Here is a 27,948-nt window from a genome sequence, read left to right as displayed (position 1 = left end):
TGGGCTTCATAGATCATTAGGTTGGAACTCATATGTCAAGGCCAAGAATATGGCTTTTGTCAGCTTCCCAGGAGATTTTGATGCTTGGAGTCTACTGTGGGCACCACTGATAGATGCCTGTATTTTCAAACTGCACTCAGAGCACCTGGGCATCTTGTGGACGTATTGACTCCATTTCACTGGGCCTGAAGGAGTCCCACAGTTCTGCGATACAGTAAGTCTTTGATTTACAAGCAGGTATTGTTGCAGGAGAATGTTCCTAAGTTGGGTTTGTTCATAAGTCCAACAAAGTGAGTCTTACACACCTCTGATACAAATATACACTCATCTTTTTTATGTCTCATTCTATTTTACTTTCTCCTTAGCTCAATGAATAAACTTTCTTCTTTTCTAAGCTGCTAAGGGCTAGAAAAGAATCATTTTAAATATCTTACCCCATGTGTAATTTACTACAAAATCTTAATTATTTTGCTTTTTTAATATTTCTGATATATGTTCTTTCATCTCTGTTGTTTTTTTACTGATACTCAGTTTAAGAATTAACTTTCTCTCTTTTATTACAGTACTTTTCTTTCTCCTCTGTTTCTGGTCTTGTTGTCCTCTGATCCATAACTGTTCCAGGTGATCAAACAGACATATCTGATCATACAAACCTCTTGCTAAAAAGTCTTCAAAGTTATATTTTACTAATAAGAATAAAAATGTAACATGAAAAATAAGCTTCAGCAAGATCTATTATTTACCTGACCTTTACAACTTCAGTTTGCCCTGACTTCTGCGTTGTCCTCCGGAAATCCTGAAAACTCATAGCTCCTATCTTTGGTTTGTCATATGGCTGTGTCTTTTATGTGCTGTTCTTCTTTCATAGACTGTCTTGATTTTCTTTCTCGCTTTCTTTATCACCATAGCTCTAATCAAGCTCAAAATCCTACTGCTCCTTCATATGTTTTGCCTCAGGAATCTTTTTGATTCCCATTGCTCTTTCCTCTGCAATCCCATTGCACTTTATATATATATTTCTATTCCTAATACATATATTGTGTGTATCATATTTTGTATTGTGTAAAAAGCTAGAATGGTGTGGACTATAGTTGTAATTACAGTTAAAGGATAAAGTAATTTTGAATGAAGAAGTGGATCGCAGATATTTAAATTGAAGAGACCTGTAGTATACTGAGCAGGCTTGTACTGGCTTGTGAAAGGTGATTATTAAATTTTCAGAAATATTTTGGCTATTTAGGATTAATTATATAAACAGTCAAATAAATTGTGCTTTTAAAAGAAAAAAATGTAAAACTTATCACTTCCTATTTATTTCACTACAATTTACTATTTATTATCTGTATTCTTAAGGTTATTTACCTGTATGGTAGAAGTACTGTGGATTGGGATGCTACACTGCATTTCTTCCCTATTTCTCATTCAGTCACATTAGTGATTTGAAATCAGTTATAGTGGTGTATTTTTACTATAGGAATCAGTAAACACTACCTATCAGAATTTAATTTACTTATTATTTAGGTTTAAGAGACACATATCAATAGTGCATAGTAAACTTAAGATTGTGTTGTATTTATAGCTGTTATATTGTGGATAACACAGAAAAGAATAAAGGGAATATATTTCCAGTGTTTGAAAACTACTTTGAGTTCAGCAAAGATGCTATTTAAGTCAAGGATGAAAAAGTTAAGTCCCTACCTATGTCTCTGAAGCTTTCTTTCATCTTACTTGGTAAAGTCAACAAACATCACATAACATTCACGTGAGCACTATAGTCATGTGTCATTTGCAATGATAGGTTGGCTGAAAATAGAAGAGTGGCAAAGCAATGAAATCATTGAGTACAAATCAGCTAGCTATATAGAATTTATAATTAATACAATTTTAAGTTAATACAATTAATACAAGTTTATTATTCATAAATTGTATACTATATATGTCCTTTATATTGGTAAAGTTGATAATATTCATGTATGTATACATGTACATTGGAAAGGCAGTTATCAAATATTTATTAATATATCATTATACAAAACTATACAAGTAAAGATATATAGTCTCCATAACAGTCTTGAAATTTGTACTATTATTATTCTGATTTTGCAGGGAGATAACTAGGCTCAGTGACTTTGAATTACTTGTCTAAAATAAAATAACTAATGAAAGCGGTGGAATCTTCACCCAGGTAGTTTGCCTCTAAATCCAGGGTATGAACAATGGTAACACTAAAAATTTTTACTAGAAGAAAAAATAAGCATAGATTTCTGAACAATATATTTCATAACAAAATTAACTAGTAGGAAGAGCTGGAGGAGGAAGACTATTTAGAAACTAATGTAATTCAATCTTGAAATACAGTTATTTTTATAAATGAATTAAGAGGAAAAAATATCTTTCAAAATCCAAGAACTCTGCTTAGTAGTTGAAAGATATGTTTGATATATCAACATAAAATGATGCTTGTGGTTTTAAAAGTGCCTATTGTTTTTATATGTACACATAGCAGATTTTTCTAGATGGAACTATTCTACACCTTCAAATGAAAAAGCTCCTCAAACAGTGGTGTTCAACAGAAATTTTAATGTATCTGGAAACCAAAATTTGACAGATGCAGATAAAAGTTACTCTTCCTTCTCAGAAGATTTGCATGTGAACTTTGAATTGGGAGATGAAGTTTGGAAGGATTTTGATGATGAAAACTTAATAGAAATTGCTAGCTTTTTAAATACTGAGAAGATAAAGACATCAGGTAGAATTGTGTTTTAGTATGAAATTTCATTTCACTTGAAATTCTTTGATTATTTTTTATTTTTGCTTCTAAGACTAATTTTCTTTGCCTTTTTATATGTGCTTGTTTAATTAAATTTGTTTCATTAAGACTATAATTTTTAACAAAACTGAAAATGTAATCCTTCTACAAAGAATATTGTCCCTTGTAAGGGCAGAAATCAGGTTATTTCATGATGATGATATACTTTTGCTCCTCTGTCTTCCTGAAGACCCTATTCAGTTCAGACCATTGAACTCTCTCTCATAAAGCAGACTATCCTGCACTTTAGTCTAACACCACACATGGTTTACTATATTTGTGAAGGGTAAAAATATTTGATGTTTTAAAGTACTCAGTTGCTTGCAAAGAAAATAAAGTAACTCTTGCTTCTAATCAAAATACTGACTTTTCTGGTATAAAGGATTTGTTTCTTCATAGAAACTACATTTAAATGATGCACAAACCAAAAATAATAAGACTTAGTTCTCTTAGTTACAGGTAATTTCACTTCATGTCACTGAAACAAAAATTGAAAATCTGGCTATTTGACAAGATAACAAATGGAGATACTCTACCCCATGAGAACCTGACAGAAGTAAATCTGTTCCTCAGCCTTCCCAGTGTAGACTCTTATTCCCACCATTATTATACTTTTGTGGCTTGTTAATATTCCTTACTTTGTGCTGTTAAAAACTTCTTTCCAAGGGAAGCGGTTAGAAGTTGAAAATTGTTTTAGGGCCCTAAGAATTAGCTAAAGAGCTACTGCTTTTCTCAGAAAGATCAGGATTTGACTATGGCTGCCTTCACAAAATAAGTCTGGGAAATCTCAGGAGGTCAGATCATTAGATATAGTTCCTCTAACACTGAGCAACTACTGATCCCTATCTCAAGATTAAATATCACTGTGTACTGCAGGTTAGTAGGCAACTGATCCTTGGGGTGTCCTCATCCTTTGATTGTATAGCTTTGTCACTGGGAAATAAAAGTCTCAGTAAATGCTATTTACCCTCCATGTTTAGAGCACTTTAAATATGCAGACCTTTGAAAATGCTGAATGAATTTCGCTTTTTCATTTACCTGAATTAAAAAATATGTAAGTCTATAGTGGACTAATAAACTAATCTGTGTGCTTTATAGTTTTATTCTTTTAGCCTTGTGTCACTATTTTCTTTATGCAAATTAAATTTGATTATTGAGAAGAATTATTCATTATCCCTTTTTTGGGGGGAGGGTACTGGGGATCAAACTTGGGTCCTTCTGCCTGCCAGGCAGGCAGCAGAACCTCTGAGCTAAACCCCTGGCCCCTTTCTCTCTTTTTTAAAATTAATTTTTTGGTACATTTAAGGTATACAATGTAATGGCATTCATCATTGGAAATTTGCACCTTTACATAGTCCATCTTGGTTCTTATTTTTTCCGCATTCCCCTGCCCTCCCTTCTACCCCTCCACCCTCCCTATCTGCAAAGACTTTGTTTCCATTTTTTCATTTTCTCATGTTAATTCCATTCCCATCTTTCCTTTCCCCAACCCCTTCTAGTTCTCCTTCCCCTTTGCACCTTTTCTTCCTATTTTACATTATCTATTATACCTTTTGGTTCTTATTTACACTTTCTTAACCAGATTGTATCTGTTGGAAAGATCCTTGTAGAATGTGTGAAAAGCCTCATTTAGCTTTTTCATAACATTTTATTTCAAAATGTTATCTCTTTGTATAGGATTTGGAAACACTTTGAGTTCAAGTACCACCGGAAGTCAGTCACCCCTCCAAAAGTCAAAGAGCAAATTCCAAAGAGAAATGTCAAACAGGCAAGTTTTGGAACTTTAGTTTGTAATTCTTACAAATTTATATCCTCTTAACACATAACTGGACATAGGAATAAAGTTATTAGATATCATAGAAGCTATTAAAATGTTACCTACCTGAACCCTCTTAATCTTAGAGTTTTCTCAAAGTGCTATTGTCAAACCACCTGCAACAAAACCACCTAAGGGTTACATATTAAAAATGCACATTCCTGGGCCCACGCAGTCCTACTGAGTCATGGTCTCTGGGACGAGATCCATGTTTGACTCTCAATTGGTTTTAAACTATTGTCCTAAAATTTGTCCTTTTATCTCTTCCATTCATTGGTTCTAACTTTTGAGTCATATATATAAACATTTTAGCAACAAGTAGAACAAAGCTGTGGGTGTAGAGAAGCAAAAATTATATAAATTACAAGTCGGAAGATAACAAAGCACAAGAACGGTTTTGTGTGCTACATCTTTTAAAACTACAAACAGGGCTGGGGATTTAGCTCAGTGGTTCTGCTGCCTGCCTCTCAAGTACAGGACCTGAGTTCAATCCCCAGTACAAAAAAAAAAAAAAAAAAAAAAAAAACACACCAAAAACTACAAATAATTTTGGAAGTTTAGAAGTGACCAACAGACGATAAATAGGTTTAATAATAGATCCTATCCAAAACCCTCTCAGAAATTGATATTAGAATTTGTTCCAGGTACAGCCTGCAGGGTCAAATGAGCTGGAATGTAAGAAAGACTTGTTTTTTTTTTTTGATATTCTTTTAAAATTATTTAGTTCCTTGTCATGTTTATATAATATTTATTAATTCAAAAATTAAAAGAACAGTTCCATTGTTATGTAACTCTCCTTTGCCTGCACTCACTACTCATTGGTTCTTATATGGCTATTTTAGCCTTTAAGTGTCATCTTAAATTGTTACCCCTTCAGAAATGCATGGATGGTCATCTTTTTAAAGTTAGTTTATAACCCCTCACTGTTATTTCCTATATTACTCAATTCATTTCCTTCATATAAGTTCAGAATCTGCAATTATGTATATATTTACTTTTATTCGTTGTCTGTTCCTCTATTAGCAACTCCCTAGAGTTGGGTGTTTTTTTTTTTGTCATTTTATGTCCAGCACCTAAAATAATACATAGCATATGGTAGTGAATAATAAATGTGCTTTAATGAATTTAATATGGAAGTTTGTAAGTAATTCTCATATACAGTTATATGTAAGAAGATAACTAAAGTTGTCTATTTATAGTAAGAGCAGAATAAGGAAAGGAGATTGAAAGTGGAATTTAGAAAAATAAGTAGAATTAAGAAAAGATTTATAGACTTCTGGGTTATGCATAGCACTTGATACTGAAATAAATGCTGAACAATTATTTCTATAGTCCTTAAGATGAGTATATAATTTGGATCATTGTAGTTTGGTCTAAATAAAGGAAATATATGAAATTATCCATAAGTATAAGTAACAAAGCATCATTTTTGTGCCAGATGTGTAGAACTTTAATCATATTCTCCACAGAATCACTGTTAATGTAAATTATAATAATTTTTGTTTGCAGTATTTTTAAATTTAAATTTAAATTTTTAGTTTTGTCTCATCACATGAAAAGCTGGATACTTATTTATCAAATTCTGCTATGGACAAGTTCGGTGCATCCTCCCTGACACAATTACCTGAAGAAGCTGAAAGTGCAAATATTGTAAGCACAAGCACTTCTTTTTCTTTTACATTTTTCCTGAGTACTTAAACTTTCAATGATTGCTACTTTTTAAATCAAAATATAGGTCCATTTACAAGAAAGAAAACAACAAAATATGTCACCAGTAATTGAGAGGTTATACTTCAATCACTCCAAAAAAAAGCAAAAATCTTCAAATTTTATGGAAGTGGATTTTTTTACTAGAAACAGTGACACTAAAAAGGAAACTGATTTTAGGTAAGAATGCTTCAGATGCATTGCAATAGTATACCAGTGAAAACTTTTTAAAGAAATTCAGCATTCCTTTTCCCTTGGTTGATTTTTTTTATTGAGTTTATTGGTACAATCTAGGTATACAGTACAGTTACATTCATCATTGGGATCCTGTACCTTTACATAATAGGTCTTGATTCTCATTTTTTCCCCTTGTCCCTGCCCTCCCTTCACCCCCTTCTCCCCTCCCCATTTACAAACACTTTATTTCCATTTTTTCAGTTTCTCATATTTTTTTCCTCTCCCTTATTACCTTTACCCCACCCTTCCCACTTTCCCTACACCTTAAGCCCTTTTCTTCCTATTTCACATTATTAATTATCTCATTAGGATCCTGTGTACTATTATAGTTTTTCACACCAGAGAAACTATTTGGTATTTCAGTTAAAGAAATCCCTTGGTTGATTGTAAAGATCAGAACATGAACACTTTAGTAAAAGCATTGCAATTATAGACCCCTAATAAGCTAAACTCCTTAAGATGTTTCACAATATCAAATACCTTAATTTTTAAAAAACTTTGATGCTGTTAACTATAAATCATTATGTTGAGTTGATACATAGTTTACTGTTTTGAACATAGTATATTTATTTATTGTAGAAAGTATAATGTCATTTGAGAAATACAGATGAAAGCAGCTAATTATTCAAAAATTCAAATCACATTTTAGCCAACCAATTATTTCACAACTCAACGGGTTCACTGAAAAAGTCAAACGATACCTAATCAGTGCCCTCATTATGGACCATTTTTAAAAGAGACATTGTAGCAGTTTCTCTGTCCTTGAAAACTCAAAAGATCAGAGATCTCTTCATGTTTTATTAAATGGCAGTGTTTTCCAGTGTATTTAAAGAAATATCTAACAGTCTTGGTCCTAACTTTTTATAGTTTATGAAGTCTTTTTTTTTAACCCACACTCTTCATTCAAGGTTATACACAATGAAATTGATTTGATATATTAACCTCACAGCAATTTTTAAGTTTATCTGTGTTCTTTTAATATTATTACATTATTTATTCTGTATCTTAAAACAAATTCTGTAACAAAAGTAGTTATTTCTTATTTGCTCTCCCCACACCCCAATTAGGTATCATCCTGATGATGAAGCTAATGAAATAAAGTCTTTTCTGGGAATATTTGATGGTATTTTCTAAAACAAACCAAATATTTTTTCTGATAATAAGATGAAATATGAAGACACCTAATCACAAAGCATGCTTTTTGCTTTTAAAAAGTAATTCATACTTGAGAAGACCTTTTCCCCTTGAATTTGATCATATTTGTTGATTTTTTTACAACAAAATATATGGACTATTTTATTTTCCAATTATATTCTAATTTGTTTCAACTAAGTTACACTTAGAAGTAAGTGTTTAGTTATTAATTGGATTTTGACAGGAAGTAACCTATTTGCTGTATAGATTCTTATTACTGTGGTTCTCATGTATTTTGTTTTACTCTTTGCTGTTTTGGATTTTATAAATCCTGTGGCTGTTTGAACCTGTTATCTAATTTTGAGCACTAATAAAGTAAACATTATCAATCAGTACAAACAGTTGTTTTTGTTTAGCTTGTTTTTCAATGTTGTAAGTTCTAAACATTATATCAACTTTTACTATAGCAAAATGATACTTTATATTATTTTCCAATAAGTTATATCTCAAATTTATTGATTGATAAGTAGCATATAGGCACATTATGCAATGCTTGTTTCTAATATATTTACTATATAGACACCATGTGAATTTGAAGCCCAATTAAGACATTTTAAAAAGCATATATTTCTTCAAGCCTTAAAAACCTTAGAGGTAAGTGAAGAATAGAAACTTCCAAATGAGATTGTTATTGTTAGTAAACACTTGTGAAGCATCATATGCATTAGATAAAAAGTTTAGAGCAAAACTAAGAGGTATTTCTCATGTTGAAAAATAAGAACAACCAATTCCTTTATTTTAGTCCTCTACAACTGGTGTGTTTCTTCATCTGAATCAATTATGTTACAACCTTTAAAGTTTCTTAAACATGATTAAAATGAAAAATTGATCCACTAATGACTATTTATCTTATATTATGTTACAACCTTTAAAGTTTCTTAAACATGATTAAAATGAAAAATTGATCCACTAATGACTATTTATCTTGCATACCTTGACCTTGACAAAAAAATAGCAATTTAATTCAACATGACTTATTGTTATCTGCTAAGTGAAAAACATTGTACTTAGTACCGCAAAGCATAAAGACAGTATTTCTGCTCTCATGGAACTTGCTTTACCTTCTTGTGAAGAGGTTACGATATGTAATATGGTACAGGTGTACCTCCAACATATTGCAGGTTTGGTTCTGGAGCACTATAATAAAGCTAATGTTGCAATAAAATGAGTCATATGAAGTTTTGGTTCCCCAGTGAATATAAAAGTTACATTTGTACTATATTGTAGAACATTATGTAGATAATAGCATTATATCTTTTTAAAATGTACATACCTTAATATTTAAAATGCTAAGAAATGCTGGCAATCTGAGCTATTGGAAAAATAGCACCAACAGACTTGGTCCATGTGGGTTGCTTCAATGTATAAGTAATGCAATTATCTGTAAGGTACAATAAAGTGAAGCACAGTAGAGTATGCCTGTGATAATAAAATAGAGAATATACTGAAGCAATGGTTCTCAATTCACAGTAAACTGGAATGCCTTAGGGCACTGTTCCAACTGTAGACAGTGTTTCTGACTCAGTAGATGTGACATATTCCCCCAAAATTTGCATTTCTCACATCCCCAAATGATGTTAATGCTATGGATAAAAGGACCCACTTTGAGAAACACTGCGATAGAAATTTAAAGAGTTATGGGAATGCACAAAAGAGAAGATATAATCCTGGCCATGGAGCCCTGGGAAGTCTTTGTAGAGAAGTTAAAATTTGAGCTGAGCCTTGAAAGATAAATAAAATATTATAGAAAAAGACAGGGACAAAGGACATTCTAGGCAGAAGGAACAGTTTGAGCAAAGGTGTAAGGAGGAAAGTATCTATTTGGGAAATCATGAATAGATAATTTTAAATACAAGTGTTTTTGTTACTTTACTGTCACTGGGACAAAATACCCAAAACACACAACTTTAACAAGGTTAGGGTTGTTTTGGCTTAATGATTTCTAGAAGTTTTAGTACACAGCTAGCTCCAAGACAGAAATGGTACCATGGAAGGACAAGGGACAGCTGCTCATTCCAAGGGGCCAGGAAGCAGAGAGTGAAGGGAGGAGCTGGGAGGGGGAAGTGTTTGAGCTGTGCCCCCTATGACCCACCTCCTCCAACCAGACCCTGTCTCCTAACAGCACATTCAGCTCTGAACTTTTCAATCCATTGATGAGTATAGCACCCCATTATCCAATCACCTTTAAAACCCATCTCTGAACCTTTTAAGGAAATTGTAGATCTAAACCATAATAATAGGTTTGTGTTTATATTAATCATTTTCCCAATGCTATGCCAAAATATTCAATGCCTCTAATTTAAAGGAGCAGAGATAGCTGGGGTTGTGACGCATGCCTGTAATCCCAGCACTTGGGAGGCTGAGGCAGGAGGATCGCTGTGAGTTCGAGACCAGCCTGGGCTACATAGTGAGTTCCAGGTCAGTCTCAACTACAGAGTGAGACCCTGTCTCAAAAAAAAAAAAAAAAAAAAAAAAAAAGCAGAGATTTACTTGTCTCACAGATCCAGTGGGTTCATTCCATAATTGGCTGGATCCAAGGCAGAAGTGGCACTGTGAAATCATGGCAGAGGAAAGCTGCTTGCCGCACAGCAACCAGAAAGCAGAGAGAGAAGGAGGATTGGGGGCCAAGAATATACCCATTCAGTCTCGTACGCAGTTCCCACCTCCAACCAAGCCCCATTTCCTAACAGTGTTTCAGCTGTGTGAGTGGATTAATCCACTGATGAATGCAGCATCCCCATGATCCAAGCACCTTCCAAAATGCACATGAGGTTCCAAAATGCCTCCTTTATCTGAGTATCCGCCTCATCCTTCAGCTTTGTGAAATTTCCTGCAATAATTTCAGTGAATGTATTTTTAAAGCCATTAGCTTGTATGTAATTCATTGCCTTATTTTGGCGAATGAACCTTAAGTTATTTCTTTTGGGTTTATCCAAGAACTTTTGTACCATCCATTCAGTGCTGCTTGCTCTTTTTTCTTTCTTTCTTTCATTTTTTCTTTGATTCTATCTGAAAGTTCCAGCAGCGCTCGTCTTTCTTCTGACAGATCTTTTCTATGCCTACACTTTCACTTCAGTTTTTATTTGATTTCTGCTTTGTTCTTTTCCAGAATCTCTGTGTCTTTGCTGAAGTTGTCTTTCACAGTTTACATTGTCTTCCCTAATTCATTCAACTGCATGTTTGTCTGTTCTTTGATTATTATTTGATCCTAGCAGTTGAGAAGGTCAGCTGCTTGTATGGCTCTCCTTTGATGTTATTAATCATTTTCACTATTGGCTTTAAAATTTTTGTCTGGAGTTTCATCCACTTCAATATATGTGGGCTCAGTTTTTGGGAAGCTTATGTATTTTTGGAAGCCTCTGGATTGTGGCTCCTGTGAGATCCACAGTTGGGAGCACTCTCCCGTTCTTTTTTCCAGCTCTGACCCTGTCTGGTCAGGGAGCCACACGACCAGAGTGGATCATTCTATAACACATCACAGTTGAAATTCAGAAATCCAGAGCAAAGAAACTATTAAAAGCTGTTGGAAGACACACCAAATAACTTACAGGAGCAAACCCATAAGAAGAATTAACCAACTTCTCAACAGAAACATTAAAGGCCAGGAGAGCTTGCAACAAAATTTTCAACCCCTACAACCTAGATTACTACATCCTACAAGACCATCCCTTCCAAGCTGAAGGAGAGAAAACTCATCTAGTTTAGGATAACCGGGGTTCTGGGGCAAGCTCAGCCATCAGAGACAGTTCTCAGAGAAAGATGCACATCGGCCACAGAGTTGTTGCTCCAGGAGATGCAAATGGCCCTGCCACTGCGGGTGCCATTTCTCTCCCCCAACTTTGCCAAGGCTCAGTTATTCCATCTGCAAAATGAAACTACCAATGAGACCTACTGTCCAGGTATTATTTTTGAGATCAATAAAGTAACACATTAAAAATATATGCACATGAGACTTTCGGGGACACTTTAGATCTAAACAATGTTATAGATGCTTGAAGTGTTCTCTAAGGTGAAACAATAGGAGGCTTTAATGAAACCCAAGCATTATTCAGTAGACTGGCATTTCTAAAATTTGTATTATCATAAAAGTGTTATAGATACGCCCCAGTTTATGTATTTAACCTGGAAAAAATATATATATATATGCTAATTATACATAACTCCAAAAGAACCACTGATTTTATATATATATACTAACCCCTTAAAAGAGTCATTTCTGGCTGTTCTTTTAATGAAGTGAATAATCTACACTTTTCTATTTTTAAGATACATATATATTAATTTATTCATATAGAATGAACCAAATAATGGAGCTTTTCACAAAAAAGCCACTTCATTGAAAGCTCTTAGTGTAAGGATGGATACATAGTATGTGTTTGTACCAAAAAAGGATTTTTTAAAAATACTTGGCCTATGAGAAGCCCATTTCATCTGAGTTACACTGAGTGGCATAAGAACTTGGTAGTTGACTTTCATCATCATAGAAAAAAAATTTCATCAGAGACCTCCCTCCTACAGTGCTTTTTTATGCTTTAGGCAGATCCACATCCCTATCTGTTCCTCACCAGTGCTACAGTATTAGTTGGTGTATGATAACAGTATGTGATCCTCATTTATTACCTTAAATAAAATGTAATTAGAAAATACATTTCCTGAAAATTCTATTATAATAATACATTCTAACACCAGACATAAATAGTCACTATTCTAAATTTTGGCATAATTTACCCTTTTAGTAGAATCGTGCAGTCTTTCTATCATGACTCTTCCTAGAAAGCACCATGATAAGGCACAATAGGGCCCCACTTTCAGAGACCTCTAGCCTGGGAGTCACAGGTAATAGTTACCTATGGCATACTACCTGACAGGTGTCTGTAAGATCTTTCCCTTTTGTGGGAGTATAGATGGAGCCACTGAGGAAGACAAAGTAGAGTAACTAAGCTTAGACTCACCCTAAGTAATAATGTCAGAATTTCAGTATGTGTTTTGGCTAGAACAAAACAAAAAAAGGAAAGTGCAGACATGTCTTTTCTTTTGTCATTTTCAACTCTTGTCTTCATAGTTTAAAGCCTTACTACTCAAAATCTGATCCCAAGACTAGTAATATAAGAAACAGAAGCTAGAACCTCACAGGCCTCTTAGAATCTGAATTTTAAACAAGATTCTCAGGCGATTGTGCATATTAAAGTGTGAAAAGCAGTATATAAGGTAGAAAGAAAGGGAGATGATATAATTCTATTCCAGAGGTCAGGTATAAGAGTAATGATGATTACTCAGTTTTCTGCACATTTATTTTCTATTTAAAATATATAGTGATATAACTTTTAGTTACTTTTCAGTATAGATTGCTTTCTTCACTGAACTGTGTAAATTATCTTTATAATTCTCGTGCATCAACTGGGTGTTTCTTATGTAGCTTGAGAATTACTTAGATACTCTATAGAGTTTTGTTTTAGTTAACCTAATAAAAGTAGATAATTCAAAGGGTAATCTTTGTTTCCATCTGGAAATCATTCCATAAATTAACATAAACCTTAAAAATTCTACACATTTCAGCAAAATGAAACAAACAAATGAACAAAATCCTTATAGTATTCTATTTTGAAAGAGTTATAAAAATGTGCATAAACCTGCGCGTACTCACACATATATATGGTATCTATAAAATTTTTATTTACACAAAAGGAATTATAATTAAAGTGACATTAGCATTTTACCTGAAGTACCTCTTTATGATAGTAGATGGCTTCTCTCCTTTACAAACTACCTATATAATAAAGTCACCAGTTTTTAAAATTTCTATATTGATCAGTTTGGAAACAGAAACACCTTATCAGTTGGAAATCAAAACATCACCTCTCCCTGTGTGCAAGGCAAGTCATCTACCACTGAGCTATGTCCCCAGCCTGAATGCTTCTAAATTACTTTTAAAAGCAAAAATAATTGTATTTAATTTTGAAGGGATTGATTTACAGTGGGTTTTATTTTTTAAAATTATTCTTATTCTTTCTGTTATTATCTGATATATTTTTAAACTAAGGAAAAAAATAATGATAGAAACTTAGAGATTCTAGTTCAAAACTTTAAGGGAAAACTGACCCTCAAAATATTAAATTATTTTAAGGATCAAAATGTAGAATAATATTGTAAAATAGAAAAGGTCCAAAGGGGAAGGGGAATTAGAAGCGGTAGGGGAAAGAAAAGAAAGGAAAGGAATAAATATGAGAAAAGCAAAAAATGGAAACAAAGTCTTTGTAAATAAAGAAGGGTAGAGAAGTGGAGGGGAGAGCAGGGGAATGGGGAAAAATAAGAACCAAGATACATCATGGAAAGGTACAAATTCCCAATGATGAATGTCATCATACTGTATACCTAAAGTGTACGAATAAATTTAATCAATAAAAAAATTAAATTATATACCCACAGCTGGGGATTTAACTCAGTGGTTCAGCTGCCTGCCTGGCAAGCACAAGGTCCTGAGTTCGGTCCCCCAAAGCCCCCAAAAATTATATGCCCATAATTTCTTAGCAAGTAATTGGTAGAGCCCAAACTGAAACCCAGACTGGTATCATACTTTTATACTTTCATTTCTAATATTAAGAGTTATATCTCAGTGCTCATTTTTATAAACATTTTATCTTTTGATCCAATGTATAAAATGTACTTTATTCCTCTCACTTCTTCCTTAAAAGTATTAAGGAATTCTTTTCTAGCTGAGAACTATAATATAGTAGTTTAATTTTAAACACAATTTTACCCATAATTATCTCTATTTTTAGTTTTGAAACAGTATTACAGACATATACTAAAGTATATGGTATATATCAATTATAATGGTCTAGGTATGCATTATTGTTTGAAAACCGCCAAATATCTTACTGTTCTTTGATTCAGTAAATAGTGATTGAACACTGAATATATGTCATTCATCTCACAAGTCTGTTTTGGAAAAAACTTGATGTATAAGAACCAGCTGCGAATGCAGGAAGTTAATGAAAGACCCAATTAGAGAAGTAAACAAATCCAGGGTTGCACAGAATGCAATTTGTTAGGATCTACAGACAGAAATATGTCTTGGGTGACAAAACAAGAGGATCCCCACACTCCATTGCAGGAGAAAAGTCTAAGTGAAATTAGACAAAGGTGGACATCAGCCAACTGGAATGTACCTGGGCTTTCTCAAAAATATTAACATTTCAAACAACAGTTCAGAAACAGTCCTGGCTCAGCTGACTATCTTAACAACTTTGTTTATCCTGTACAATTTGGAGTGCCAAGGTGACCTGGCAGAAAAAGTGATGTTTATAACCAGGATGACTGTAGTCTTGTCAATCTGGATCCCCTCAAACTTCTAGAAGGATGACCATAACCCTTTCAAAGGCTTATAAATAATCCATATAACAATGACTCAAATGCAATAAAAGAATAAAGGCCTTTGGAGTTATCAAAAACTTTGAAAATTACCATCACCATCAAATTCTCTGATTTCAAGTTTTTCTTAGATTCTATGTAAGATGTATTGTGTCTGGACATCTTAAGGAAGTACCATGCAAACATCGTCAAATTTACAAAAAAGTAGAACTACGTGTTCTCTTGGATAGTGGACTACATAAAGACAGAAATTGGAGAATGGAATAAATGTGAAGGGGAATAAGAGGTCACTAAAGAGCAGATGACAGATTATAGAAGGAAGAGGCAAGTTAAGGAACTGAAGACAGAGACACACCCTCATCCAGCAGGCTGATAGGATTGTCTTAGTTACTTTGCTTGCTGCCAAGACAAAATACCCAACACCCAAAGTTAAAGGAGGAAAGGTTTACTTAGCTCAGTTTTTAGAGGTTTCAGCCCATAGGTGGCTGATTGAAGGTCAAGTGGCGTGGCAGAGGAGCATTGCAGAGGAGAAATAATCCACTGCAAAGAAGGGCAGGCAGAAAGTAGCTAGCAGAGAAGTAGCAACCAGCAAGTGACAAGAGCAGCTTCCTTCTGTCCCTTTTATATTCTATCTAGGCTACCTGGCTAAGGGTTGGTGCCAAGCCAAGCAGTGGGCTAATTTAGTAATCACACACCCTTAATCCTAGTGCCCTTAATCCTAGCACTGCACCATGAATGAGTCTCAGCACCACACACTCTAGATCCAGCCACCTCTGAAAAAACCCCACCTATGACCTCGTGAGCCTATGGATGAACATCTAAACACAAACCATAGCAAGGACCATTTACATGCACATACTAGGTGCAATTTATATTTACAATTTGAGCTTTTCAGTAGCATATAAGGTGGTTCATGTTTTTAGCCAAAGGAAAACATTTTCTTGGGAGACTATTCATTATGGAAAGTAAGTACTTACATGTACTTAAAATGCAGTTTTAAGATGAAATGGGGGAAGACAAGACATTTCTCCCTGCTTTGATGTACCTTACTATATTAGTCAATACTGTTGATGGTTTTGTTTGTTTTTTCTGTTGCATTCTTTGTTGAGGCAGCTAGACTATGAAATAGACATTCCTCAAACAAGAGTTATCAATATCAAATTCTTACTTTTCAAAATTTCAAAAGCCAAGATCCAGATTTGAGACAAAAGAATTAAAAATTACCTGATGGGTCAAGGACAATTTTCCCTCAAGACTAGAGATTCTCTAGACTTGTGAAAAAGGAGAACAGTCAGAGGAAAACAAAAGTGCTCAGATGCTGGGTAGCTGAGAAAGGACCTGTGTTTTTAGCCTTCTCTTGGACTTAGTTTAAGGTATAAGAAAACCCTCTCCTCTACATAATTTTGGGGACCCAGGAGCAGAAGGAACATCACTTTTTTCATTCATTCTGGTAAGGTGGTAAACCGCAGGATTCACCCTTGGTAATGACACAGAAGCAATATAGTAGAGATGAAGTGTGGTACGTTAGACATAAAAGGGACTGAAATGGTCTCAAAGAGTACCTCTGTACTTTAGCATAGCATGAAGGAACAGCAGAATCATATGTCATGAGCAAGAAGCTATAGAGGATTGAGGTAGGCCTTCTAGTGTTCCACTCATTCTCTTTCCCAAAAATCACAGAAACTAGTGTCCAGCACAAGGAGGACACAGCTGTGAACTTTGGGGGCTGGCAGCCAGGTCTAGAATGTATGCCTCAGCAGACAGTAGCATAGCCAGATGACAGCAAGTAAAACAGATAACAATCCCCTGGTGTATACATGCAATCCCAGTGTAACAGGGTTAAGGGCCAGTTTAGGTCATAATCCCAAAGATTCAATCCTCAATTCCATAATCTCAAATGCTGAAACCCAAAAGATCAAACTCTCTAAAGTCTATACTCCAGAAATGTCAAAAGCCCAAAAATGTAAGTCTTAAAAAAAAAATAACTCTGTGTGTTTGTGTGTGTGTGTGTGTGTGTGTGTGTGTGTGTGCAGTGTCTTGCTATGTAGTTTATTCTAGCCTTGAACTCTATGCAACTCAGGCTGGACTTGAACTCATCACAATCCTCCTGCCTCTGCCTCCTGAGTGATGGGATTACAGGTGTGTACCACCATGCCCAGGTTAAAAAATATAACTTTAGAAATTCTTTGCCATTTATTTACATTTTTAAAGGGATTTATTTGAGAAACATAAAAATATGGTAGAATGATTCAAAGGCAACTGTATGTAATAAAATAAACAATAAAAATTACATATTTTTTGCAAGCATAAACATTCAGGTATACTAATGACAGTTGCACTGGTGTAAAATTATGATCAGATGAGCCATATTCATAAAGTGGTCAAAAAAGTGAAATATATAAACACATATTACTATTGTGATAATTGTGTACACTCAGCTTTATAGCCAATGATCTGAAATTCCATGACAGACAACTGAAGTCTTTTAATCAGACTGAAAAAAAACTGCCATGGGCCTAACACTACATATGCAGATATCCAAAAAGTCACGGTCTGGAGAAATTTTATCTTTTACAAATGCAGATTTACAAAAAAACCATCTCATTTACTAAGAAAGTTTTGACATGTTTGCATACACAATGCTTATATACACAAGTCAACATTGTGATAATGCACTTTTTTGGAGTCAAATTTACAAACAATACATGAAATGAATTAGAACTTTGAAAATATTTACACAGTTCATACCTACAGTATTGGAAATGATACAAAAATGAAATCATAACAGTTCAAATTGTAAAAAATAATATTAACGATTTGAAATGGTAAGAAGTAGGTGTAAATCCAGCACTCTTGTAGGCTCAGGCAGGAAGATCACAAGTTTGAGCCGAGCTGAGCAATTTAAGTACTTAGAACTTACCTCAAAATAGAAAATAAAAAAGGGGCTGGGCTCAGTGCAAAGACATGGGTTCGATCCCCAGTAAAACACCCCCCCACACACACACAACCACAGTGGGGAGAAACTTTTAAAAAAGAAAGAAAACAAACCAAAAAAATCTAAAAAAAAAAAAAATATATATAAAAAAGTACTGCCAAGATAGTTGATGGGCAGTTGTATACAGGATGCCTTTAAGAGCTGCTTTCATCGTCAACTTTATTTGTGTCTTGCATCACAAAGAATGGTTCCTTTTTTTCTTAGGACACAGCTCTGCTCCAAGAATGCATTTACACTCAGTTTCTACATGGTGCTGCTCTTTGGGAAATTCTTTAATGATTCAGTATACACCGACACGAGCTAAATTTTCTCATCTTCACTTCCATGCTGTTTTGGATATGCAGAAATCCATTCCATATTTGTATACAGACCACTGATCTGGCAGAAACGTTGGTGATGAAGCAGCAACACCATTTATTAGCTTCTTCAGGAAAATGCAGCTTTAATTCTTTCTTTAAAGGCTCCTGGAATTGTACCAGCTCAAGGAATGCCAATGTACACCAAATATATGTATTTGTCATTTATTTACATTTTAAAGGGATTTACTTGAAAAACATAAAAATATGATAGAATAATTCAAAGGCAACTGTATGTAATAAAATAAGCAATTTTTTTTGAGACATGGTCTCACTGTGTAGTTCAGGCTGGCCTTAAACTCACTGTGTAGCCCAGGTTGACCTCAAACTCCTGAGTTCTGGGATCACAGGCATGTGCCACCATGCCCAGCTACAAATGATATATTTTTAAACTAATCTTTTTTCATCTCTGTATAGCATATCTCATTCTGTTCTTAGAATTAGACTTTCTACCTCTTGTATATTCTGCCTCCTCTCCTCAATGAAATTCCTCAAGTTAATTTCAAAATGTCAACATTTGGAATTTTAATCTGTCAGGATTGTGTCATTTGAGATTAATATCAGTACAGGCAAGAGAGCCTTGAGTGAATGGAGATTGTTTTCTAACAGCCATTGGCATGAAAACTTGAACTAGAACTTAAAACTTAGCATTTTTTTGTATACTTAAATTTGTGGCCTGAGATTGTATTACATTGTGATCTGTGATAGATCTACAGAAAGTCTCATGTCCTAATACTAGTGGTAAATAATGTCGTCTTCACATGGAATATGATCGATCAAAACCATTACAACATGCTAACTCAATTGGTATAAAAATTCAGCTGTGAGTCCCAGGCAAAGAGATGCTCAAATGGTACATAGAGCCTCTCTTTCTTCCCTAAAAACTCCTTCCAGCACCAGTGGACATTTGCTGAATATGTGCTATGGGCCATAACTTATCCTAAGCCCTTTAGAAGACTTATTTAGATTAATTTTTCAATAATCCTATGAGGTGAATTCCCTTATTATGTATTTTTTTTCCATGTACAAGGAGGCTAAATAGTCAAAGGTTGCAAAGCTTGAGCTTTTGGGATTTAAAAATTCTTAGCAAAACAAATATGTTATTGTGCTATTTCATTCTGAAATGAATAAAATGCTGACTACCTTTTTAAAACTACATCAAATTGTCCAAAATTCAGTTTTTGTTTTGTTTTGTTTTGTTTTATCTTTAGGGGATTTTGACTGGAGAACCTAAGACAAATTCAAGATGTCTCAGAGCCAAGACATATCCTACAGTTTTGGTTTCTAGTTTAACTCCATTTCCAAAGGAGGGAAATGACTGTGACCTTCTCCCTAGATTATCTGGTCACATGCCTGGCCTTTCCCCATGGCGGGCCATCTGTCAGAGTTAGTAAGCATTCCTTCTTCCAACTGGACCTGAATCTTCAGATAACTATTTTGTTTTTTTATTTTCACATTTAAACTTCTGTACTGTAGTTGTTTTTCTTACCTGCCTCTAGATCCTCGAAGTCTGTTTGTTTATCTTTCTTAGGTCAGTAACTTCTTTCTGAAGTGAAATATTCTGGACAGTGGGGGAAAAAGTAATATCTATTTTCAACAAAATACTCTTAGTAAGGTTACTTCATGTTGTCTACCAGTACTGTGTTCTCAAGCTTTTCTACTGTTGTCAGAGAAAACTAGCCTAATAGGAAAGAGAAGAAACACAGTTCTTTGTAACCTTTTCTGAAATTATAGTACTTCAGTAACGTCTGCTTTGAAATATGACTCTCATCTTGCCGTTTTTCCTTCATAACATACAGTTATATGTGATTTTTTTACACCTCATCTAGGAATATGACATTGTTTTGAAGAAAAACTTGAAAGTTAAACATAAATCTTTACTGGAGATATTTGGCAGCTGTCTTATGAAAGCTATGACTGCATAAAGTTATTCTTGAAGTTCTATTTTTAATCCTTAAATTAAAGTTTAAAGAAAAGAAAGGGATTAGCAGTTATTATTAGATTTTTATGTAAAAAATTATGAACTTTCAATATATAAATTTTCAGTTTTTCCCAGCAGGCTTTATTGCTTCCTCTGTCTTTTCATTTTCTCGTGCTGTCCATCAACCATTTCCTATCCTTTTGGGATTTTCCTTAATTTCTGTTTGCATTTCAATGTCATATTTCTTTTATTTTAAATGATATTAATTTCATTTTTAATATATAGTGAGAACACACAGTAATAAGTTCACTACTTTCCACTTTCAAAATAACTTTGTCTTTTGAAATTTTTGTCTCCTAAAATAAGCATTTCAGAGTTTACATAGGAAGAAATATTCACTTTTCTCTTTGAATTTTCTTTATTTATAAAAGTTTCACACATCTGAACACTTTATTAATGTAGAGGTTCTTAGTAAAATGGAATGTCCAATGTAATAAATATTTCTCCATTTGAATAATTCCATTGGCAAAATTATGTATAATTTATAACTTTATGTATGATTTTGTATTAGAAAAAAGGTTATTTTCTTTCTCTTCTTTCTTCACAGTTCATGTATCCTTAATGGACTTTGTCTGATTGTGAAAGTAGCAAAGCTTATTCTTACAGTTTACAGTACCTATACTATGAAAAAAACTTCAATGGTTCTGACCACTCGACTAGATGTACACATAGCAACATAGATCTAAAAACATAAAACTAGGTATAAAACAAGTAGGAAACAAGATGTGATAGTGAGTAAATTTGAAATATGTGGACAAGAAACACAAAGATACATTTTGTATGTATACTGCTAAAGGTTCTGTAGAGGAGCAAAAGCAATTAAAATTATATCTAAAATTAACCATCCCAGTAGGAGTACACACAAACTATAAGATTTACATAAAACACATCAGTAGAATTGTCAGAGTGCATGTGTCTGCTGCACAGGAGGAGGTAGGGATTGGGTGATCTAACTGGGAAATGACAATAAAAGAGAGCAAAAGAAGAATTTTCAGATAATACAGAAATTTACAATAAAGTGAAAAGTCCTCCTTAATTCTGCTACTTGGTGATAATTGCAGTTAATGTTTTGTTATTTACTGATCACACACTCATACAGACACATGCTCAACCTTTTAAAAGTGGGATTTACAACCTTTTAAAAAATCTTTACATAAGGCCGGGACTTAGCTCAGCGGTTCGGTGGCCTGCCTTGCAAGTGCAAGGACCTGAGGTCAATCCCCGGTACAAAAAAAAAAAAAATCTTTACATATAAATGCATATATATACACAGTGATTTTCATGCAGTATCTTCATGAATGTGCATAATTGATGACTACTTATGTAGTTTTTTTCCAGTTCTTTCTTATAATCAATGTGTAATGAACATTCTTATGCGATTAACTTTGTCTATTTGCCTTTTGCTCAAAATGCACACTTAAATATTCAAAACAAATTGTAAAATTGCTCCCCAGAAATGTATTACTTTTACATTATTAACATGAAACTTTCTGACTCCTACAAGGTTTCAGAAACCTAAAATTCTTGACACAGAAAACAAATGAAAGCAAAATTACCTCCTGTCCCAGGTCATTTAAATGTCCAGCTCTCAGCCATCAAGAACATCTACTGAGCCCTTTCTGTTCAGTTCTATGTGAGATGAAAGACGGAAACATATTAATACCAGCACGTAACTGAAAATTTAGCATGCTTTCATTTGACGTACACATCAGAGATTAAAGCAGAAAGGATGCACCTAGGACTGTGGTTAATTCTATTTGAATGTATTCACTTTGAAATGCATCACCTCTTTTGCTCTACGTCTTGTATGTGCCTTAAACTCCTAAAGTTTTAAAAATTGAAACATTTAATTACTAATAGTAGAAGCCGTGTTCTGAGTAATTGTGAGTTTTCTGTTTTTCAACCTTATTCCTAAACTGTCTTTTAATTTCTGACTCTTTTGGTAACCTTATGCCCTAACCTTGAGAGTTGAATGGGTTTTCAAACATCCCAGCCAAATCAGACAGCAGTTCCAACCCGTAGCGGTCGGGGCGGGGAGCTGAGCCAAGCGTGGTGCCAGTCAGATCTGTGCTTTGTCTGTATGTGTGCACTGCAAGGCCTTGGACTAGTCTCATTATTCCTCCCACTTTCCTCAACTATTGCGTAGAGATTTTGTACCTATTTGGCTATGCCTCTAGTATCTAGGGCAAATATTTTAACAAATATTTTTAGTGGGTTAGCTCAAGATAACAGTTAGGAATGAGGAATGTGAAATGCCCAGACCCTAGCAAATACTCATTAGATGGTACCCATTATCATCATTAAGATGTGGGGATGTCTATAGGGAAAAATGAAGCCTAAGATGGCTGCATTTTGGTTCAGGCTTGGAGGAGAATGATTTCTGGTGGACTTTAAGTCCAAGTCAGCATAATCCTGGTGCAAGCACACCTCTTCGGTCTCGGTGTAAATACCTAATATAACCAACGTCAATGCTAGCCCGTGTAAGGGTAACTTATATGGGCACTATTGTGTATTTTGATACAAATATACACTGACATGAGGGCTGGGGTAGACTAAGAAGCCGAAGACTTTTGCAAGAATGGGCTGGCTGAGGTGGGAATGGGCGTGTATAGAGGTGGGAGGCCTCGGGAACAGCTAAACAGATGCACTTGTCCACGAAGCAGGTGAATAAAAGGAGTTTAACCCATCAGTCCACCACTTCGCATCTTTTCTTCAGGCACTTCAGATGAACTGTCTTAGTCTGAACTGGTGACAAGACAATGTCATTGAGGGAGAGAAGCAGATAGCTAAAACTTTCAAACAGCCCTGATGGTTGGTGATAGTCTGAGGTTAGGTGCTGAGGCCAATGTCAACTGAGAATGCAGGAATTAATGTTGACAGGTTAGAGGGAAAAGGGAGTTCTCCTGAATTAGGCTTGGTATTTAGAGTTGCCAACAAACTGAATGGAAATTACCCATGTGGCTTTTAACAAGGAATGAATGGGAATAATCAACTCATCAAGGCAAAATTCTTAAACTTCATCTATTTAGTATCATTGCTATATGTAACACATTACAAGAAGCATTGCTAAATGCAAGTTTTCTTAAGGCTACTACATGAATTTAAGTTGATAATCTCTTTTCAAGGCACATCTTTATTAAGAGGGTATGATTCAAAGTAATTGAGTGGTAATTACTATTTAAAAATCTAATGGACCTAATTAAATCTAACATGGGTAAATGGCTCGACAGTACACAGAGAAAGCATTTGCAAATGACAAGAAAAGGAAGGGAAAAGAAATAAACTCCAGAAGGAATTTAAGTGAACATCCTTAAATTTAGTGAGTCCGGTTTATTTATTGCATACAGATATTATATTGCTAGAGTAGCTGACCTAATATAAAAAGAGATAGAAAGACTAATTCTCTGAGGATACTAAGGAATACTCTGTTTATCACTCAGGGGAATGCACTATATAAATTACATTATAACAATACTGCCTCTTTCTGATAACATAGCACTGAAAAAAGAATTCAGCATGACAAGAAGTCAAACTTACTATCATACTGTTTTGATTCTCTTGGTAATGTGATAAAGTACATGCTCATACCTGCTTTTTGTTTGATTAACTTCAGCTTCTTTGAATGCTAACTTGTCTCATTAGAAGTCTTAACTGCAAAATATAAACTGGGACCAATAATATCTGGGTCCTATGACTAAGGGGAGAATACATAAGCCACTTCTACAATAGACAAAACAATGGCTGCCAAAGGTGCCCACATTGTAATCCTCAAAATTTCATAACTGTGTTACCTTACATGGCAAAAGGGACTTTGCATCTGTGAAGTTATGGATCTTTGGATGAGGAGATTATCTTGGATTCTGAGGAAGGTCCAGGGATCACAAGGATGCTACTTATAAGTGAAAGAAGGAGGCAAGAGAGAATCATAGAAGATATGATGGTAGAAGCAAAAGTGAGAGAGAGAGAGAGAGCACTATAGAGATAGAGTAGAGAGAGTTATTTGAAAACTAAAAAATGTGGGAAGAGCCACACAACAAGGAGGGAGCACATTCTGAATTTCAAAATCAAGCAACCTTAATTTTATCTCAGTGACACTAATGTTTTGACTTTTGATCTTTAAAACTGTAACACAATAAATTTGTGTTGTAGGATAGTAATTTTGCCTTATTTTAAGCTATTAAGTTCATGGAATGAACCTACCTTGGAACTGGTGGCACAGGGATACATTCACATCATTTTAGTTGAACTGACTTTCCTGAACCACATCTATAATCCAAAGCAGATGCACAACAAACTTGCAAAAAAAAAAAAAATCTTGCTTTACCTTTTATTTATCACAAGGTTACTTTGTTCTTATTTATCTTCAGTTTTTTTTCTCATTGAGTTTATTGGTACATTTTAGGTATACAGTACAGTTACATTCATTATTGGGATCTTGTACCTTTACATGACAGGTCTTGTTTCTCATTTGTCTTCTTGTCCCTGCCCTCCCTTCACCCCCTTCTCCCCTCCCCATTTACAAATACTTTATTTCCATTTTTTCAGTTTCTCATATTTTTTTCTTTTCCCTTATTACCTTTCCCCTACCCTTCCCACTTTCCCTACACCTTTAGCCCCTTTCTTCCTATTTCACATTGTCAATTATCTCATTAGGATCTTATGTACTATTATAGTTTTTCACACCAGAGAAACTATTCGGTATTTACACATGTGTGATTTATATATTTCACTTAGGAGTATATTGTCAATATGTATCCATTTTGCTATGAATGAATCTCATTTCTCATTATTTATGGCTGCAAAATCCTGAATAAGATACTAGCACACAGAATACAGAGGATCATCAAGAAGATATATCTTCAGGTTTTAGAAAGAAATAGGGCTCCTAAGTATGAGAAGAATTATCCCTTTCATGATTAAATTCCCTTTCCCCATGTTTTAAAAACCGAAAACAATGTCTTTTCATAAATTTGGTCTCTGTTCTGTACTCAAAGTTAAACAAGACTGAATCACTTGAAGGTTGAGAAGAACCTTCACAAATCCTTCCAAAGGTAGTTAAGTGTCTTGTGTGGAAGTCACAAGCTTTAGATACTCTCTCATGGTATCAAGGAACGTTGGGCAGATGGGGCCAAGGAATTCAATGATGACAATAAAAACTGTTACTGTCTGTGCTAAAGAGCACTTATGTCACATTAAGGAACATACATGTGCTCTCCCATTATCTCCTACTTGTCTTCATTTTTATATTAAAGCTAAAAATGTGTTAGCTTTCCATCATTGTAAAAGAAATACTTGAATAACCTCCTTAAAGAGAGGAAAGGTTTATTTTGACTTACAGTTCAGAGGTTTCAATCAATGAGCAGTAAGTAGGCCCTCTTGCATTTGGACCTATGTTGAGGGAAGACATCATAGAGGGAACACATCATAGAGGGGAGCATGTGGTAGAGCAAGCGGCTCACTTTATGGTGGCTAGAAAGGAAACAGAGAGGAAGAACCCAGCATCCCACAGTCCCTTTTAAGGGGATGCACCCAATGACATAACCCCCCCACTAATTCCCACATCTTAAAGGTTCCACCACCTTCCAACAGCGCCAAGCTGAGGACCAAGCCTTTAACGTACGAGTCTTTGGGAAACGTTCTAGATCCACATAGAGCAGCACAGTGCCATCTCAGTGTCATCTGCAGCAAACTCACTGTGGGTTTGACTTGCTCCCCATCACTTCCCTTCTTCATGTAAAAACTGAACAACCTGGAAAACTCTCTGTATGACAGTTATAGCAGGCTTGTTTCCTTGATGTTCTATGGGTGCTGCCCCCCAAAATTCCTGAGCATTCAGGAAGAGTTTTCTAGAAGCAGCATATGTTACATACAACAAAGCAAAATCCTTCACAATCGGCAAAGAACGGGCAGACTGTGCAGCACATGCTTGGCTTTCTCTGGAGTCCCCTAGTTCTTCCAGGTCCATTGGGAAAGGTTGCTAATTGATGTCTTTTGTATTTTTTTTTTTTGAGGATGAAAACAACTTTATAAATAAGAACGTCCTCCTCCACCAAGCGGGTGAAATCTGGCACATTAGCGCCAGCCCCTCAGACAAAGGGGTGTTGGTGATGTGCTACAATAAAAGTGATATGAGGTGAGGGGTCTCCTCCTCCTCCTGTATAAAATCCCAGTGATCCTGACAGCAGGAAGAGGAAGAGCAGCACTGGGCACCAAGCACTCTCAGAGAATCACATGGGTCACTACGCTGAAGCTCTGCTGACTGTGCTGGCCACACGGCAGCGCTGTCCCCGGGGCTGTCACCAAATCAGTCCTCAGCCGGCTGCTCTGGGGCAGAGGCTGGCTCATTTGATCCCTTGACTGTGTCCGTGTTCTGCTCCTGAATCCCCTTCCTGCTCTCACCTTCAAAGCCCTCTGCATTGGCCCCGCACCTCTGGTGTCTATAATGCCCGCACCTCTGCCCTTGGCGCTGAGTGTCCCCAACATCCGTGCCATGAATAAATCTGCTCTACAGTGCTGATGGCGCATGGGGAAAAGACAGGCTGAGTTTGAGACACCCTGGAAGCAGACTGCATTGGGCTGGGGTAGACTGTATCCTGGATGACTGAGGAGGAGGCAGAGAGGCCACAGAGATGTTAGCTATGGGGCTCAGGCCGTAGGCCAGGTCCACTTGGGCTGAGGCATGGCCCTGGTCCTCAGTACTCAGCTGTGCTGACCTCTGGGCCAGGATGCTCCGTGGCTGGCACTGGGATGATATAGAGATGCTGCCACACACCTCTTTGGTGACTGGGCTGAGGTGGCTCCCATCGTGCAATCAGGGGGCAGAGGATCAGTGTGGCCTCTGCATACTCCTGGGCTGCTCACAGCACGGCCGAGTCTAGGCTTCTACATGGTGGCCAGGGGAACAGCAGTGTCCCAGTCCTCAGAACAGGCAGGGCTGCCTCTCTTCACCTGGGCTCACTGTCCTTCCGGCAACTCCTCTGTGGCTCCGTGGCTTCCTCCCATGTGGCTGGTCTGCCATGGGTAGGATGTCCATGCCCACAGAGTTGCTCTCATGGCTTTTTGATTGGGGCCACCTTGTGTTGGCAGTGCCCGCAGGGTGGCAGGCAGCAGCAGCACAGGGCCCGTAGGCAGCCTGTGATGCTCCTCTTGAGAGCCTTCCAGTATAGATTGCCCACTGCTGGCAGGGGCAGAGGTGGTTCTGGAGCGAGAGTGGGGAGCTCCAAGGCCTGGCTGGTGGGACATGCTGGGCATGGCAGGGCCAGGCTGGGAGCGGCAGGGCCAGGCTGCAGGGATACACTGGGAGTTGGGGTCCTCTGGATGGTTATGGGTGGCTGGGAGGCTCTGCCAACCTGTTCTCCTCGGGGCTTCAGTCCAGGGAATAAACGGCCAGTGCAGGGGGCAGGCTCGCTGGCCATCCTGAGGATGTGAGGTGAGAGTGCAGACTTGTCAGGCACCGTGATGTTTTCTCTGCAGCAGCATGCA

At 35.9% G+C, this 27,948-nt stretch overlaps 1 protein-coding gene and 1 long non-coding RNA gene across 9 annotated transcripts in view; one reads left to right on the top strand and one right to left on the bottom strand.

Annotated features, from left to right (window-relative positions):
• The window catches only part of Hfm1 (helicase for meiosis 1), a 97,759-nt gene extending 89,934 nt beyond the window's left edge, over positions 1-7,825 (top strand). For 2 of the 8 annotated variants that reach the window (XM_010614656.3, XM_010614655.2), the window contains 5 exons: positions 2,504-2,749; positions 4,487-4,577; positions 6,164-6,275; positions 6,361-6,512; positions 7,637-7,825. In XM_010614656.3, the coding sequence (XP_010612958.1) occupies positions 2,504-2,749; positions 4,487-4,577; positions 6,164-6,275; positions 6,361-6,512; positions 7,637-7,703 (668 nt within the window). In that variant the 3' untranslated portion in view covers positions 7,704-7,825. Of the gene's footprint in view, positions 1-2,503; positions 2,750-4,486; positions 4,578-6,163; positions 6,276-6,360; positions 6,513-7,601 lie in introns of those variants that run through there. The other 6 variants (XM_010614654.2, XM_019206137.2, XM_019206136.2 and 3 more) reach the window with 6 other exon arrangements.
• Positions 7,826-9,111: 1,286 nt separating this feature from the next.
• LOC104855715 lies at positions 9,112-27,555 on the bottom strand. Its single transcript, XR_778451.1, has 4 exons — positions 25,803-27,555; positions 24,667-24,760; positions 22,023-22,095; positions 9,112-9,144 (listed from the first exon to the last, which is right to left on the bottom strand). It is a non-coding gene; the product is annotated as an uncharacterized LOC104855715 (long non-coding RNA).
• Between the last annotated feature and the right edge of the window lie 393 nt (positions 27,556-27,948).

The sequence above is a fragment of the Fukomys damarensis genome, unplaced genomic scaffold, assembly GCF_012274545.1.
Source record: "Fukomys damarensis isolate Sample0158 unplaced genomic scaffold, DMR_v1.0_HiC HiC_scaffold_33, whole genome shotgun sequence".
NCBI classification, from domain to species: Eukaryota; Metazoa; Chordata; class Mammalia; order Rodentia; family Bathyergidae; genus Fukomys; species Fukomys damarensis.
This window is presented reverse-complemented; position numbering and strand designations above follow the sequence as displayed.